Source organism: Scophthalmus maximus, chromosome 18 (genome assembly GCF_022379125.1).
Source record: "Scophthalmus maximus strain ysfricsl-2021 chromosome 18, ASM2237912v1, whole genome shotgun sequence".
NCBI classification, from domain to species: domain Eukaryota; kingdom Metazoa; phylum Chordata; class Actinopteri; order Pleuronectiformes; family Scophthalmidae; genus Scophthalmus; species Scophthalmus maximus.
The window spans coordinates 7,168,774-7,182,862 of NC_061532.1; the positions used below are offsets into that span (position 1 = coordinate 7,168,774).

Below are 14,089 nucleotides of genomic sequence, written 5' to 3' on the forward strand. Positions count from 1 at the left end.
TGATGAGTTGTGTGATCTGATTACTAAATAATATGGGTTATTAAATAAAAAAGAAATAAGTGAATCAGACACACTGATTCACAATTCCGCCCAGAGGCATTACCAGTGTGCTGCTGAATTGTCAGTGTCACTGGGCTGATTTATTTATTTAATACTTGCTGGTACATTTGGATACTCATCTCCCAGGGCTTTTTGCTTTCAAAAGCCTTATTTGTCCATGTTCAAACACTGTTCTGGCAAGTACGTGTGGTGGCAGTTTAAAATATTTCTGCTGCTGCAGGAATCTTGAGTAGGTTAGGCAGTTTTAATTATCACAAAGTGCTACGTATCTCTTTTTCTCCCCTCCTTCCCACCCCCATCAGCATATCCGCCCTCTCTGGTTAGCTGTACATACTCTTACAACTTTCATGCATTATTTAATAGCATAGTATGACAGGTCATTTTCTTCCATTCTGCTTACAATTTTCATCCCGCAGGAGTGATGGGGGATGGCTGACCTTAGCAAGACTTCTTCCATTTGGTGGATTTTCTCATTTGTTTATAATAATGATATAATGAATACAAAAAATGGTGCAAAGTACGTATCCAGAGAGATTTAAGAAGGAAATGAATTGTCAGCTGAAAATTAGCTGCTGTTAGTGATGCACGAGTCAAGGTTTTTCTATTACCTGAGCCAACCAGCACTGCCCAACCTGTAAAAACATACATTAATATATGACCTGAATCCGACATGACCCGCTGCCCCCATTGCAGAACTTATTTAAAGAATAACAATGCTGAAGTTTGCCTTTACTTAGTTTGCCGTGTTTGATAAAAGTGATGATATATTAGAAATACATAAATGTATAACTTGGAGCAAAAAGTAATATCCCCTGTCCTGAAACCGAAAAGAGCCAAGTTATGATTAATCGCTGGACATTGCAACATGACGTTTCGGAATAAAATCTAAAGGATGCCAGCATTCAGAAACATCCAGGTTTTCTTCCTCTCTGTTCGTGCTTTCTCCATCTCTGGCCCCACTGAAGCTTATCCTACGGCTGTCTCATCCATCCAGATCAGATCAGGAGGAACCAAACACCAAAGCTACATGCCACCTCAAAACTCTGCCAAAGCCCCTGTACCCACTTGACACTTGACAGAGGCTCTGTTACAAACTGTGGGCTCGATGGCTGGTGGGGACGGGGCCTTGGCAGGGGCATATGTGTCATTGTCTTTTTAAACCTCCAGTTCTGGTGGCCTCCTCTGCAGGGATTATTGCCCAGTTCTTCTCCCACCTTAAGTGTATTGAATACCAGTCTGTGTAAATATTGTGGGACAGCAGTAATCCTTTTCTGTGATGTGCTGTCTTGTACATGCAGAATGTGAGTATCCATTTGTCCCCGTGCTCGATGACTAACGTTACCCGAGCGATGCTTGGACACTTGGGTTTGTTATCAAATGAGAGTGCAAGAAAATTTCTAGGTAGCACTTAATCACATGCCAGTGTGAGTTTAAATAGCCAGGGAAAGATGGAGAGTTTAATTCTCTCTGACAGGAGAAACATAATGAGAGCTAAGAGAAGCAAAGGAGGAAGTCTAGGCAAAATAATGGTACTGTGAATGCTTTTGCCCTGGCCAGCAGTTGACAAAGCTGGTACATGGTCTTCATCGTCCTCTAGGTATAGATTTATATAACGTTTTAATACGTGCTATTTTGTCCTTCAAAGTGTGTGTGATATGTATTAGTACATATGCAAATGTAGCCGCACAAACACATGTAAACTGCTTTTTATTTTATTTTTTAAATGTTTTTCCTGCAATAGCTGACACCAAGTGAAACCCTCTGCTCCCATCTCCAAGAATCCCCTTTTTGTCACAAGGGGGAACAATTTAACTTTTAAAAAGTGTGATTTTTTTTTCTGCCAATTTTGCCTTTGCATTGCAAAGAAGTACTCAACATGAGGTTCGATTTTCTGCCGTCTTCTGATGTAACACCATGGATAGTCACATCCATTATTGGCGTGGGATAAAAGCATTTGGGTAAAAGGGAAAATTGGACAGTGAACACAGGCATATCATGATTTATGATCGGTTTGCTCAATATATATTTGTGGAGAATGTCATGTTGGTACAGATGATACAATGGAGACAATTCAGATTTAAGCCAAAAAACTCTGCTCAGTGTGTATACTTTGTAGCACCGCCTTTGACGAATAACTTGAAGGAGTCCTGGTCATTTAGTCCTTTTTAGAACTGAGCTGCCACATGTTATTTATTCTGCATAAGATCCTACAGATCCTGGCCGATTTATATCAGACCGTTGGCCCCTAACAGAATTATAATGGCTGGGACTTTATAGATTTTCAATGTGGCCACTGTGATCTAGTGGCTCTATTGGGGTTGATCTGCTTTACACGCGCACGCACTCACACACTTTAAGTTATCTTTGTCCTTTTTGAGATGGTTGTTTTATGAAACAATGACTTTTTATATCTTGGTGTTACTCAGAATTATGCGGTGTCAGATCTGCCTGGCGGGACTCCATAGATGATTTTTAAATCGCCAAGACCCAAGGGTTAATTTAGGGTTAGGATGTGTGTCTGGCATTGCCACTCGTTGTCAGGTTCCAGTACCGTTGTCCCGATGACACCGACCTGTCCTCGTCCCTCAGGGTTTCTCTTTCACACTCTTCCGGTGACAGGCATTTTCTCTGACTTAGTTGCCCTGGTCTGCATCTCGGCGTCTGCTTCAGGAAACCAGTAAATGAAGGCAAATGCCTTGGAGTCTCACTGCATCTAGCATTGGTTTTCTCGCTTGTTGTGGCACTTTTATTGCACTCTCAGAGAGCAGGCTTTGGTTTCCCCTTCATCTTAAAACCCCAAGCACCATCTGTTGTCATTAGTGTCCAAATATCCATGATATAACAGAGCTTCTGTCTCTGTCTCTCTTACTGTCTTTGTCATCTTCATCACCCATGGCCTGTTACACTTGGAGGACGACCAAATTTCCAGATTTAAATGCAGTCAACTTTTAGTCAAGTGATATGAGGGAGGAGATATGTTGTTCTACTCTAAGGTACCTTTTGTAAAAGCGAATCATTTGAGAAAATATGTATTCTGCAATTTAGGACTTTTTAGCTATTTAACAATAACAAACAGTTGTGTATTGTATCTTTGTGTTTCCTTGTCTATGCCACTTGTGTTCTTTGGATCTTATCCAATGAGAGCCAGAACCCAACAGCGTTTTTTCATGCGGAAATATTTGGACAGATATTATCCACATGTTCAGTCATGTACTCAATGAGTGAAAATAGGCATTTGAAATAGAGTAGGTGTAATGTTTTTCCCTTAAGAAGATGGTGGTTTCTTTTGGTTATTTTGAATATGTTTTGTGCTTTATTTGAATTAACAAGATTTCTCTTTTCATCATAGATCATATCAAGCGGAAGGTTCGCCGGCGGCCCTCTTGGGGGCGGGGCATCATCCGTAAAAAGAAGAACTACAAGAAAGGACTGGAAGAGGAGGAGGAGGATGAGCCTGAGGCGGAAGTGGAGGCTGCAGGACCCAGTGACTCGTGTTTGACGCTGGATGAGGAATCCTCTTGTGATATCACAGGTCCCCAACCCAATGGCCACCATCCTCATGCCCTCTCCACAGAGGAGGAGAGCTCCAATGAGCCTCCTGTTGCAGCTCCTGCTGAACCGCCAGAGGCCAATGACGCAACAGATGAACCAACATATAAAGGGGAGGAGTCCAAAGCCAAACGCGGAGAGTCTGAGAAAAAAGTTGAGCTGCATTTCCTTGGCAGAAGTTCTCATCCCAATGTGGACGGAGATAGCAAGACCAGCCAGGTTGACTTCCAGCCTTTGACAGAAACGTCTGAGTCCTCAGATGCTGAGGCCCAGCCCAAGCACGCGGAGGATCTCCTCGTATCACAAGTTGACTGTGTGAACGGAAACGAGTCAATGGAAAGCTTGGACCTGCAGAGCCCCGAGATGAGCAGTGAGGCTGAGAACAGGACTCCACAGAGCACGGTGGAAGGCTCTAACACGCCAGAGCGGGAAGAGCACAAAAACAAACATGAGAACCATCCAACTCAGGATCAGCCTCCCCAGGACGGGACGGCCGTAACTGAAGGTGCTGAGGAAGATCTAGACAAAGAAGGTATAAAGCTAGACCGAACATACTGCTCTCCTTGTTTGTCAAGTATGTTTTTATGTTTGAATACAGATGTATTTAACTTATTTACCTATTACCGAATTTTCTTAGCAGTTGATGCATGTTTTACTTCATGTACTGTTTTAATGTCTGTGAGTGTTGGTCCACAGGTGAAAAAGCTGAGCCTGTCTATCACTTTTTCAAATGTTTGGACAAGCCATCAATCAGCCAGATTGATTTCTTTTCAATAGTGGAAGCTCTGATTTTGAACCGGTCTGAAGGAACAGCAGTGCCAGCCTTATAAAGTCAGCCTGTCTCTGACTTGAGTGATGAAGTTACATGATTGGTTGACCGGCCAATGCTGTGTTGAACTTAACCCATTGGCCACTGCCCTTTCAAAAACGATTTGGCCCAAAGCGTTTCTATTGTGGGGTGTTTACAGGCAGTGTTATCAACTTAATGCCCTTTTCGCCTGATTTAACCCTGATTTTTTTCAAGTAAAAAGTATTGTGTGGCACAATACTTTTTGCACAAGGTCAGGCTGTCCCTCCGCAGGCACATCTCTCTATGCCTCTCATTCATTTGAATGCATGGCAGCTGGCATAGATGTGAACGGGCTTTTTGACTTGTTTTACAAGTACAGCTAAAGTCACTGCAAAATCAGGATCTAGTCGTGCAGAACAATGACCTGGAAATGGCTTGGAGGTGACTGCTGGTGAACATGTAGTCTCAATGGGCTGCGCTTTAGTCACCATTTCATACTTGTTCCATTGTCTGTAGACCGAAACAGAAAAACACGTAATGGTATTAAAATGTATTAGATGTATCAAAATACTGTTTTTGTGAGAACGTAGTAGGAGAGAGGCAAACCGATGAAGCGGCTGCCACTGTGCAGAATGAAAATATGATGTGATTATGTCATGAATTGGTGTATTACATCATCTAGTGACATTTAGTGATTTTTTTTCGAGCAGGCGTTGGCAACTTTCCATTAACACTAGTTATGCAGTTAAACATTTTTGAAAAATCTGTTAATTTTCACACATCCATCCAGCGTTTTACCCACTATTTAACTATGAGGAAAAATTACTTTTTTTGATATTCATCCAGCTCTTCTGATTTACACTTGGCTTAGCTTTTAAAAATAGAGAAAAGGACATGAATAATGCAGCATGAATTATACGGAATATAAAAAGGCTATCTGGTGGCTTATCAGATGAAATATATTTCAATAGAGAAACTCCAGGAGCTTGACATTTATGTGTACCTTTTGTATAAACGCCACACCGTTCTGATATGTTTCCTCAATGGTTTTTGTCTATAAAGATTCACTGCTCTTTTACCCCCATCTCTTAACCCGCCATATATTTTAGTTTCTTTGCCATGAGCCATGCTGCCCTCTTTCACTGGTGTTGTCGTGTTCGAGTCAGACACAAGCCAATAAGTGTGTGTTTGATGACGAGCCTGGGGTTTGGCTTGTGATGGGCAGAGGCCAGCTGGACGGCTGAGGAAATGGTGGTGCTAGAATATGGAGAAGCCATCGGAGGATGACGCAGTCACACACCAGCTGACCGCAAACAAACTGTGGCTCCTCAAACAGCTCAACAACTCATCTACTCCGCCTCCGCGCCGCCAAGCTGAACCAGCCCTTTTGTTTCCATCAAAACGTTTCTTGAACACTGTTGTAAATGGACAGGAAAGAGGCCGGATGTGAAATATTGTGCACTCAGTAGCTGGTAGTAGCTTCAAATAGATTTTCTCTCACACCCTAGTTTTGCATTAATCTTGTAGCTATGGCACTTGGGATTTATTTTCGTTTAATTTTCCCATTTTGTTGTCTCCACTGGTTCATGAGAAAAACAAATTGAGGTCTGAAATTTGGTTCTCCCATTAGTTCAAAGTTGCCTCAATTCATGAATACTGTATCCGTCTCTGTTTCCATTCCTTCCATTAATCATCCATTCATATCTTCATAGGGGATTCCAATGTAATGGAATGCAAGAGGAGCCCATCAGAGCAACTGACTGCTGAAATGGCCGAGGAAGAGCCTCAACCAGTCCCTCAGCATCCGCCAGTAGTGGTCGACCACCAGCAACTTACGGTAAAATTTTTAAAAATGTTATCATTTTGTCACTTAGTGGCCTAAAGGTACATTGGACTGTTGGTTTGAGTTGCACCCTGTTTTGGGGTCATGGTTCAACATGTTTTTAGTATGGTGTGGAAACAAATGAAAGCCCAGTTGTAAATAATAAAAGTGATGATGGCTGAATTAGCTGCTTCAGTTTCAGGCTGTGAGTGTCGTGCAAGCTGCCTCGTTGCCAGACTGTCATAACTCAAGTGGAACACTTAAATAGAAACATAGCCATTGTCGATGTTATTAGCGGCACCTGTGGTTTTCCTAAAATGACAAGTGAATGGAATAATAAATTATCCAAATCACACACCGTTGCCCTCAAAGCTATAAAAAGTTAATATTTTCAAATAATATGTCCTGCATTTTAAGAAACACGGTAAGCGCTCAGAGAGCTGAAAAAATTCACAAGAAGAAAATCTGAATCTGGTTTTGGGGGGTGATTTTAGTGTGCAGACACTTGTAACAATTATTCTAGTGTCAATTAACTAACTATAATGTGCACATACTTATTTGAATAAGAATCACCACACATAACCACATTATGGAATCAAGGATGTCTAGCTGCTGGTATGCAATGCCCCCAACAAAGCTGGCTAAAGAGAGAGCGAGAGAAATTTCTACATGCGCTGGAAGCAGTTGACCAATCACAACAGAGTAGGTCAGCTGGCCAATCACAGCAGACTAGGCTTCATTGGGAGGGGGAGCTAAAACCAAGTGTTTCAGACGCAGGCTGAAAAAAAAAACTGCAGGAATGGACAGTATGAGGAAACTGATGTTTACTGAACATTAGAGCATTTACAAAGCTTGAAGAATCGACATTCTCTGTTGCTTTTACGACTCTTTTAGAAAGCCCCATCCCCACACCAAAACATTATCCAACCACTAATAAACCACCTGGATTTTAAAACCCCATTCCGTGCCCCATCACCATCTTGCCTGATTCTACACGGTCATCATTTTAATTCGGACCATGAAGGATGTAACAGCTGGGGTGATTTTGCATTAAAGGTCTGACTGTGAATTTGAAATTTTACAGGTAGTGTGATGTGTATCAAAATGATGATGTGGCAAAAGGAAGAGGGACATGCTCGTACAAAATGTCCACGTTCGTATCCTACGATTGTAATCAGTTTATTATTATTATAGTCTATTAAGCAAAATGAATTACGTAGCTACAGACAATCCTGATATACAGAGCACTCCGTTATTACACTGTAGCCAAATAGAAATATGTATTCACTTTTGATTTCCTTCATACAAAGCACTTTATAAACCATAGATATTATGTAGAAACAATTAAAAAAAACAACAACAACAGCCCAGAAATCCTAGTTAGATTAGAAAAGACGGAAATATAGGCTAATTGTTGCAGCAGAACCAGCTGTTGTGAGCTGTCAAATTTTACAACTGACTAATTACACTGTGATTATGGAAAAAGCGGAGCTATAATCTAAAAATGTTACCAATATGCTTTTGTTTTTTTCTTATTTAAGTTCATATGGGTGCTTGTTTAAATGGCGTTGCCAGTGCGGTGGAGGGGCTTTTTGAGTGTTCTCTCCTCCCTTCTGTGAAAGAAACAGCTGTTGTTCATTTCAATGCTCTCAATTAATCACTTGTTGCTTCCAAAATGGTGTTTGAGTCACATTTCGTGGAGCAGCCATTTATTTGGTGGTGGTGAAAAAAGTGTCATTGACGATCATACTTGACATGTCCCAATTTTGAAGGCTGAGCATTCGTGTTCTCTTCAGTGACTAGCAGCAAGGTCAAGCAAGTAGCCGGACCTGTTCCTCCAAACCTCTGGCTGGTGTACCCTGTCACGTGTGCTGGCTCCTGAGATGTATGGTTCTCCTCTCAGAAAGCCTTCTGCACTTGGCATTAATCCATCCCTTTGTAGCTTCCAAACATAGGAAAGGGTGCAGAGAGCTAGTGTCTGGATAATTACAAGTTAACCATTATTTGACAGAGGCATATACAGAAGAAAGGAACAGATACTTTTTTTTTGTGGCATTTAAGCTAAGGTGGGTAGGCGAACTCAATCATGGGTGACCAGCCTTAAGCATCCAGATCCATAGGCCTTTCTGGGGCTGATGCTGTCACACTGCCCTTCTCAGATGGCTGACTCTTAACGTCTGAGGCTTATCCTGCTTCTCCATTCACCCCATAGTTATGCCACTGTCTCTCTCCCCTTATCTTTCAACTATCAGCATTTTCCATCCCTGTTATCCGAAGATGGCGGCAGCCAATTACAATGGCCGACTATTTTCCCCATTCCGCCGTCAACAGGTGTTGTTCCTAAGACATTTGAAGGAAAGAAGGTTATGAGTTTCCCTCTGCCTCACTAGATCTGCCAACTTGTCCCAGGATGTGTCCAAGTAACAGTGAGCATGTGAAACAGCTCTGTGGTACTTTGCACAGTCACGCTAGGGTCCCACCTAATTCCCCAAGTGTAAATTGGAGCATCGGCTCAGTGGGATCCCCTGACAGCACTTCTCACTGATCGGGTGAGGGGGGGGGGCATGGTTTTAGGGCGTTCTCTATAGTGTAATTGGTGTAAAAGAAAGGTTCCTCTGACATGCACTTACTCCTTCCCTCCATACTACACAGTGATATGCTATCAATCCATTATCTCATGGCTTTTACCCATGCCCCATGGGGAATGAACGGGATGGTGAGGTAGGCATGTTGTCTTGCTGAATCTGACTCTATCTTTCAAATTGATTGACAAGCTTTTTAGTTGGCTTGATCTGAGTGCCTCCACCGGCTGCCCCTGTGAGCAGCCACACACAGCACTAATCTGGGGGTTTATTTGTTAGTCGGGCGAAGAAGGGAGATATCTTAAAGAAACAGGTCGTGAAAAGAGGGGACTGTGAATAATTGCTTTTTCATCCCCGGCTTACGGAACAAATTGAATTTCCGGTGTGCAGGATGAGAGTCACCATTTAAGCAGATATTTGCTGGCTGAGCTGGGACTGGCACGTTGCCTGATGTGTATTAGAGTCCGCAGTGAGTGGTGTACTGTTCTTTCCCTTTTTCCTCCAGTTGTCTTCATTGATTGTCGAGGGCTCATTATTTCTGACTTTTAACTTGATGGAAGAGGCTCTGAAATCTCTCCGGAATTAAATACTATCAGAGTGTTATGAGTTTGTTCACAGACCCTTCACTCAAAGCCTGTTGGACAGAGATGTTATTATTTCAGCCTTCAAATCCCGTCTTTCAGAGCCGTGACACAGTTATTTACTCTTAGTAAAATCAAGTTCTGTTATTGCCTGTTTCACTGAAATGATGCCTGATGCCGTCTGAAACCAAATGAATTCCTCGGCATGAATAAATAGGTCCTGGGGCTTGTTTCCCTCTCCGCTCCGAAATGTCTCTTTCTCTCAGCTGTTTTCTTTCATCAATAATCAGACACTTGTCCACAGATGGGCTGGAAGAACTGGTGCTGACGATTGCGAATGAGAATTCAGTAACATGAAATCCAATCTGGCCCTGCAATTTTTCCCCCATCGTTCCAGGAACACACAGATTATCGTCTCCTCTGCTGTTTTTTTTAGCAGCTGCCGAGAAAGAGCGAGTGTTTCGAGTTGCTGGCACAGTATGGAATCTTTTTTGCTTGATGCTCAGCTATTACAGCATGTCAGAATTTCCCGTTTTAAGAGAAGCCTGTCAACAGAAATGGCCTCATTTCAGTTTGTCGTCGTCCTTCCCTTTTAGCACTAATAGCAGTGGGGGTCCCGCTGGCAAAGTAGCCCCGCCACATGTCTGCTGAAAAAGAGAGCGGCTTAAAAGTAGTGCTGGACCGGCCTTTAAATGTCAATAAAGTATACAGTGTTTGAAGTGCTTCTTTTATTTTCATTCATTGCCCTTGACGGCCTTGACAGTGCGGCTATTTGCATGTAATTGCGTTTGCATATCTGCGCCTCTTGACCGTGCATGTGAAGACCAGTAGTGTCAATAGAGCACACAACATACTGATGTCCCTTGGCTTTGCAGACCTTTTACATACACGGATAACACAATAGAGGAAAGGGGGAACTGCAAAAAGCATAATTTTTCTCCTTTAAATGTGTTTTCATTTATCAATTAATAGTTGTGTTTAATTGATGATTTTGAAAGGCGGATCATGTTAATGTATTACAAGCCTCATTTCCTGATTTCTCAAAAACATAAACGACAGAATTCTACTTTCGAGAATTGAGCAGCAGCAAGAGCTTATTTTGATGTGTCCAGTTTTCCAGTCTGAAAATTATTTGTGCTTGGGTCAGCTCATTTCAGTGTTAAACACAGTTCCTTCTACAACACGCGCTGGTTTGTACTACACATGTAAAGGACATTGCATTGATTAACCTTTATTTCCCCTGAGGTTTGCTCTAAGTTTAACCATAGCTGGTCAATAGCTAATCCTTGCCATAACCTTGGCCTAGTCCTAAACTTTTCTCATATCTAAGGTTTTGCCTTCAGTGTATTTATTCGGAAAACATCATCTCTGCATCAAGTTCCTTTGCAGGGTGTGAGGAAGTGAGTTTTTTTTTTGTGTTGTGGCAGTGCTAGAGTTTCTCCTCCTTCATTACCTGGTGATATTGGAACTCTGCTGTCTTGAACTCATGAAATATTAAAATTCTTTCCTGTAGCCTACTTACCAGGCATATTTTTTTCAGACGCACCTCTTACATAGAATCTTTATTCTATGAAATCAAATGACTGAATGTCGAACAAAATCAGAAGTGTAAAGGTTGCTTCATCATTTTTACATCTCATTATTCATTGTTGTTACTTTGATCTTGCACCTAACTGCACCCTGATGAATACTCGCTCCCAACTGAATTGTTGGAGACTGTAAGTAATTCTAAGTAGGGGGAAAAAAAAAAATCACCTTGGATCAGCCCAAATCTCCTCATAAGAATAATGGCCAATAGTGGGAGTTGAGTGACAATAATGGCCCTCAAATTGGGACACTGTCTGACAGTGATGCATTTTATTCAGTAATATTTTGAGTAGATTTAGCCCAAGCTATTTTATGAAAAACACCTCGCTGACACAGTTACATAATGTCATGATGGCAAACTGTAGGGTTTAATGAGGAACAATTACATCCATAATCTGACATGGCTGGATAAGACCATAATAGCTAAGATTCATACGGTAGTTTAGTCAGTGTTGGGAATACTTGTGCTAATAAATGCAATCATCTGCAATGATGTTAATGCTAAAAGAGAAAGAAACTGCTTCAATACCTTCCATTCCAGGTTTCAGAATCAGGAGAAGGAGAAAATGGTATTTGAATGTATTAAATTAAATATATATAATTTAAAAAAAAAAGTTTAAGCAAGTTTACAGTAGGGACGGATCAATCGACTCTTGTCTCTAAGCTGATCTAGAGATGGCATCCATCGTGTAGAGGGAGGGAGACCCAATACACTGATGTGAGCTCTTGGTTTGGGTTTTGTGATGGAATTCTAGTCAGCTGCTGGAAGAAATGTCAGGAGACCCAAGAGGTTGTAAGCAGGAGTGCTTTATTGATGTTTGATGCATCAGAGAGAAGAGAGATGTGCAGAACAAGTTAACACTGTGTAATGCCACCTACATCTGAAGGCTGTGCTTTTTTCAGTATTTAAATCCACAGATCCTCACATTGTACTTTTATACATCAATACTTTTGTACTTCTAAAAGACAACTTGGGCAACCAAAAGACCATGAGTCTTTAAGGTGCTGGCGGTTTATCTTGGCTGATTACCTCCTACCGGGCACCCTGGCCGTCCTAACTCTAATGCCTGTACTTTTTTTGGTTGCTATGGTAACTGCTGATGAATAATGAGAAGATGCAACCAAACAGCTACACATGAGATAAATACAATGAATTGTCATCGTAAATGACAGTGCACCTGTGTGGAGAATCGTGGCCAAATATTACATACTTTATTATTAAGTATGTAATTGTATGTAAAACTAATTAATAAATGGAAAAATACATAAAAAGAAGGAAAGATTCCTTCACAGGGAGCCGAGTGAACAATGTTTGGATTCTTTCAGCGTGTCCCTGCTGGGGAACTAACAATTGCTAACAGCTGTGTGCAGATATCAGGCTTATGTCTTGTCAACACAAACAGTGCACGTGAATTAGTGAGCAAACTTACCATTTTCTGTCCTGTCTGTGCTCGCAGTGATAATTAATGTGCATGTGTACTTAGTTGAAGCATCTGCCACTTACAGTTACTGTCACATGTAGGACTTTAAAAAAATGGGGATGTATGATATTTTTGGCGTTTTGCATTATCAAAGGAAAAGAAATCCTTGATCCACAGGTTATAGAGGGGAAATGTGTTTACAATGCAGCCTTTCATGTTCACTTTACATAGTTTTATAGTCAAGGAGACAGAAGTGTTGCTCACTTCTTGAATGCTGAGTGCATTTAAGTTTCCAGGATAAATTCTGAGAAATACTTTGTGCAAAATTGGTAGTTATCCGATGTAAATAAATTAGAATCGAATCAACGTGAATTGATTTTGGACAGGTCAATCAAAATCAGATCAAAGAGGGAGATCGGTGACAATATCCAGCACTTATTATTATTGTCCTGGTTTAGTTTGGAATCTCTAAACTCTTAACACAACAACGAATGTGATAACTGTTTTGTTTATTCATAAGTTTATTTTATGTTTTATTCATGTTGTCGGACTGGGTCTCTTTTGCCAATGCACCTTTAATTGAAAATGTATTATTTTCCACTATGTAAATTTCACTGACAAATATCTGGTGACATCAATGCTGAAATACATGGGTGTGTTAATTTACATCTTCACATTTTAATGAGGCCACAAGTAAACCAGTCATGTCATTTTATACCGTCAGTGGATTAATCCTAACCCTTATTAATGTATTAAATCATGTAGCTTCATATAGATCTTATTCAAATGGCCTTCCTCCTCTATACTGAAGTTAAGGGAATTCACAGCTATTAAACGGCCTGGTGTGTTCTTCTGCTTTTAATGTTAGAGGTAACGCCAAGCACTGCATATTTAAGAGGAGGTGTCAACCCAAGGCGGGTTTTACACTGCCCGTTGAAAAGGGAAGAGCATTTAATTTTAATGTGCTGAGACCATGGTAATGCGATTTGTCATGATTGTCCCTGACCCTTGCTGCGCTATCAATATTGCATTACCTGTGTGACCAAGTGCCCTGTACGCCACATTATTTGCCACAGTGACTAGATATTTCTACCACCCACATGTCATTACTAGTGCCATCGCCACATCCTGCCCTTGCTGGAGCCACACACGCGGTAGCAAGCAAAACCAAAATTATTCGTTATTTTGCTGGTGTTAGAAACAAAGGAAATCTAACATCCAACAGGAAGAAGTCGAGTGAATTGTTCTTGGAGAGACAGATATTGAGGCTTAACAGTGTCCCTGGTGACTACGTGTGCTTCAGATCCCCCCCCCCAACTGTCGGGTATCCCTTTTCTCTCGCTCATTACTGAAGAAGTTTTTTCATACACATTCACCTACATGCATGCATATAGCCAGTGAAGCTTCCATCGGTTATTAAAGAATAAGAATAATAAGGATGGTATACCACAGTTACTTGAAGTACAAAATAATAGTGAGTTCTATGCACCACAGCCATATTTTTGCACGTTATGGTGGGGAACAACCATAACGTTTTTTATAATACCATCAACATTCATAATTACTTAATGGCAACGTTAAGGGTTTTTTGTGTGTGAAAACTGTAGGGCTGAGGGATGAGTTCATATTACCTAACAACCTAACACCAATGGAAAATGTTTTTGCTGTTTTTGTTTTTGTTGTTGTGGGCAACTATC

At 41.2% G+C, this 14,089-nt stretch overlaps 1 protein-coding gene across 2 annotated transcripts in view; it reads left to right on the plus strand.

The window, feature by feature from the left end:
- Positions 1 to 14,089, plus strand: part of atad2b (ATPase family AAA domain containing 2B) — a 70,916-nt gene that overhangs the window by 41,127 nt on the left and 15,700 nt on the right. For both annotated transcript variants that reach the window (XM_035617401.2, XM_035617400.2), the window contains exons 25-26: positions 3,410 to 4,141; positions 6,112 to 6,236. In XM_035617401.2, the coding sequence (XP_035473294.2) occupies positions 3,410 to 4,141; positions 6,112 to 6,236 (857 nt within the window). The remainder of the gene's footprint in view (positions 1 to 3,409; positions 4,142 to 6,111; positions 6,237 to 14,089) is intronic.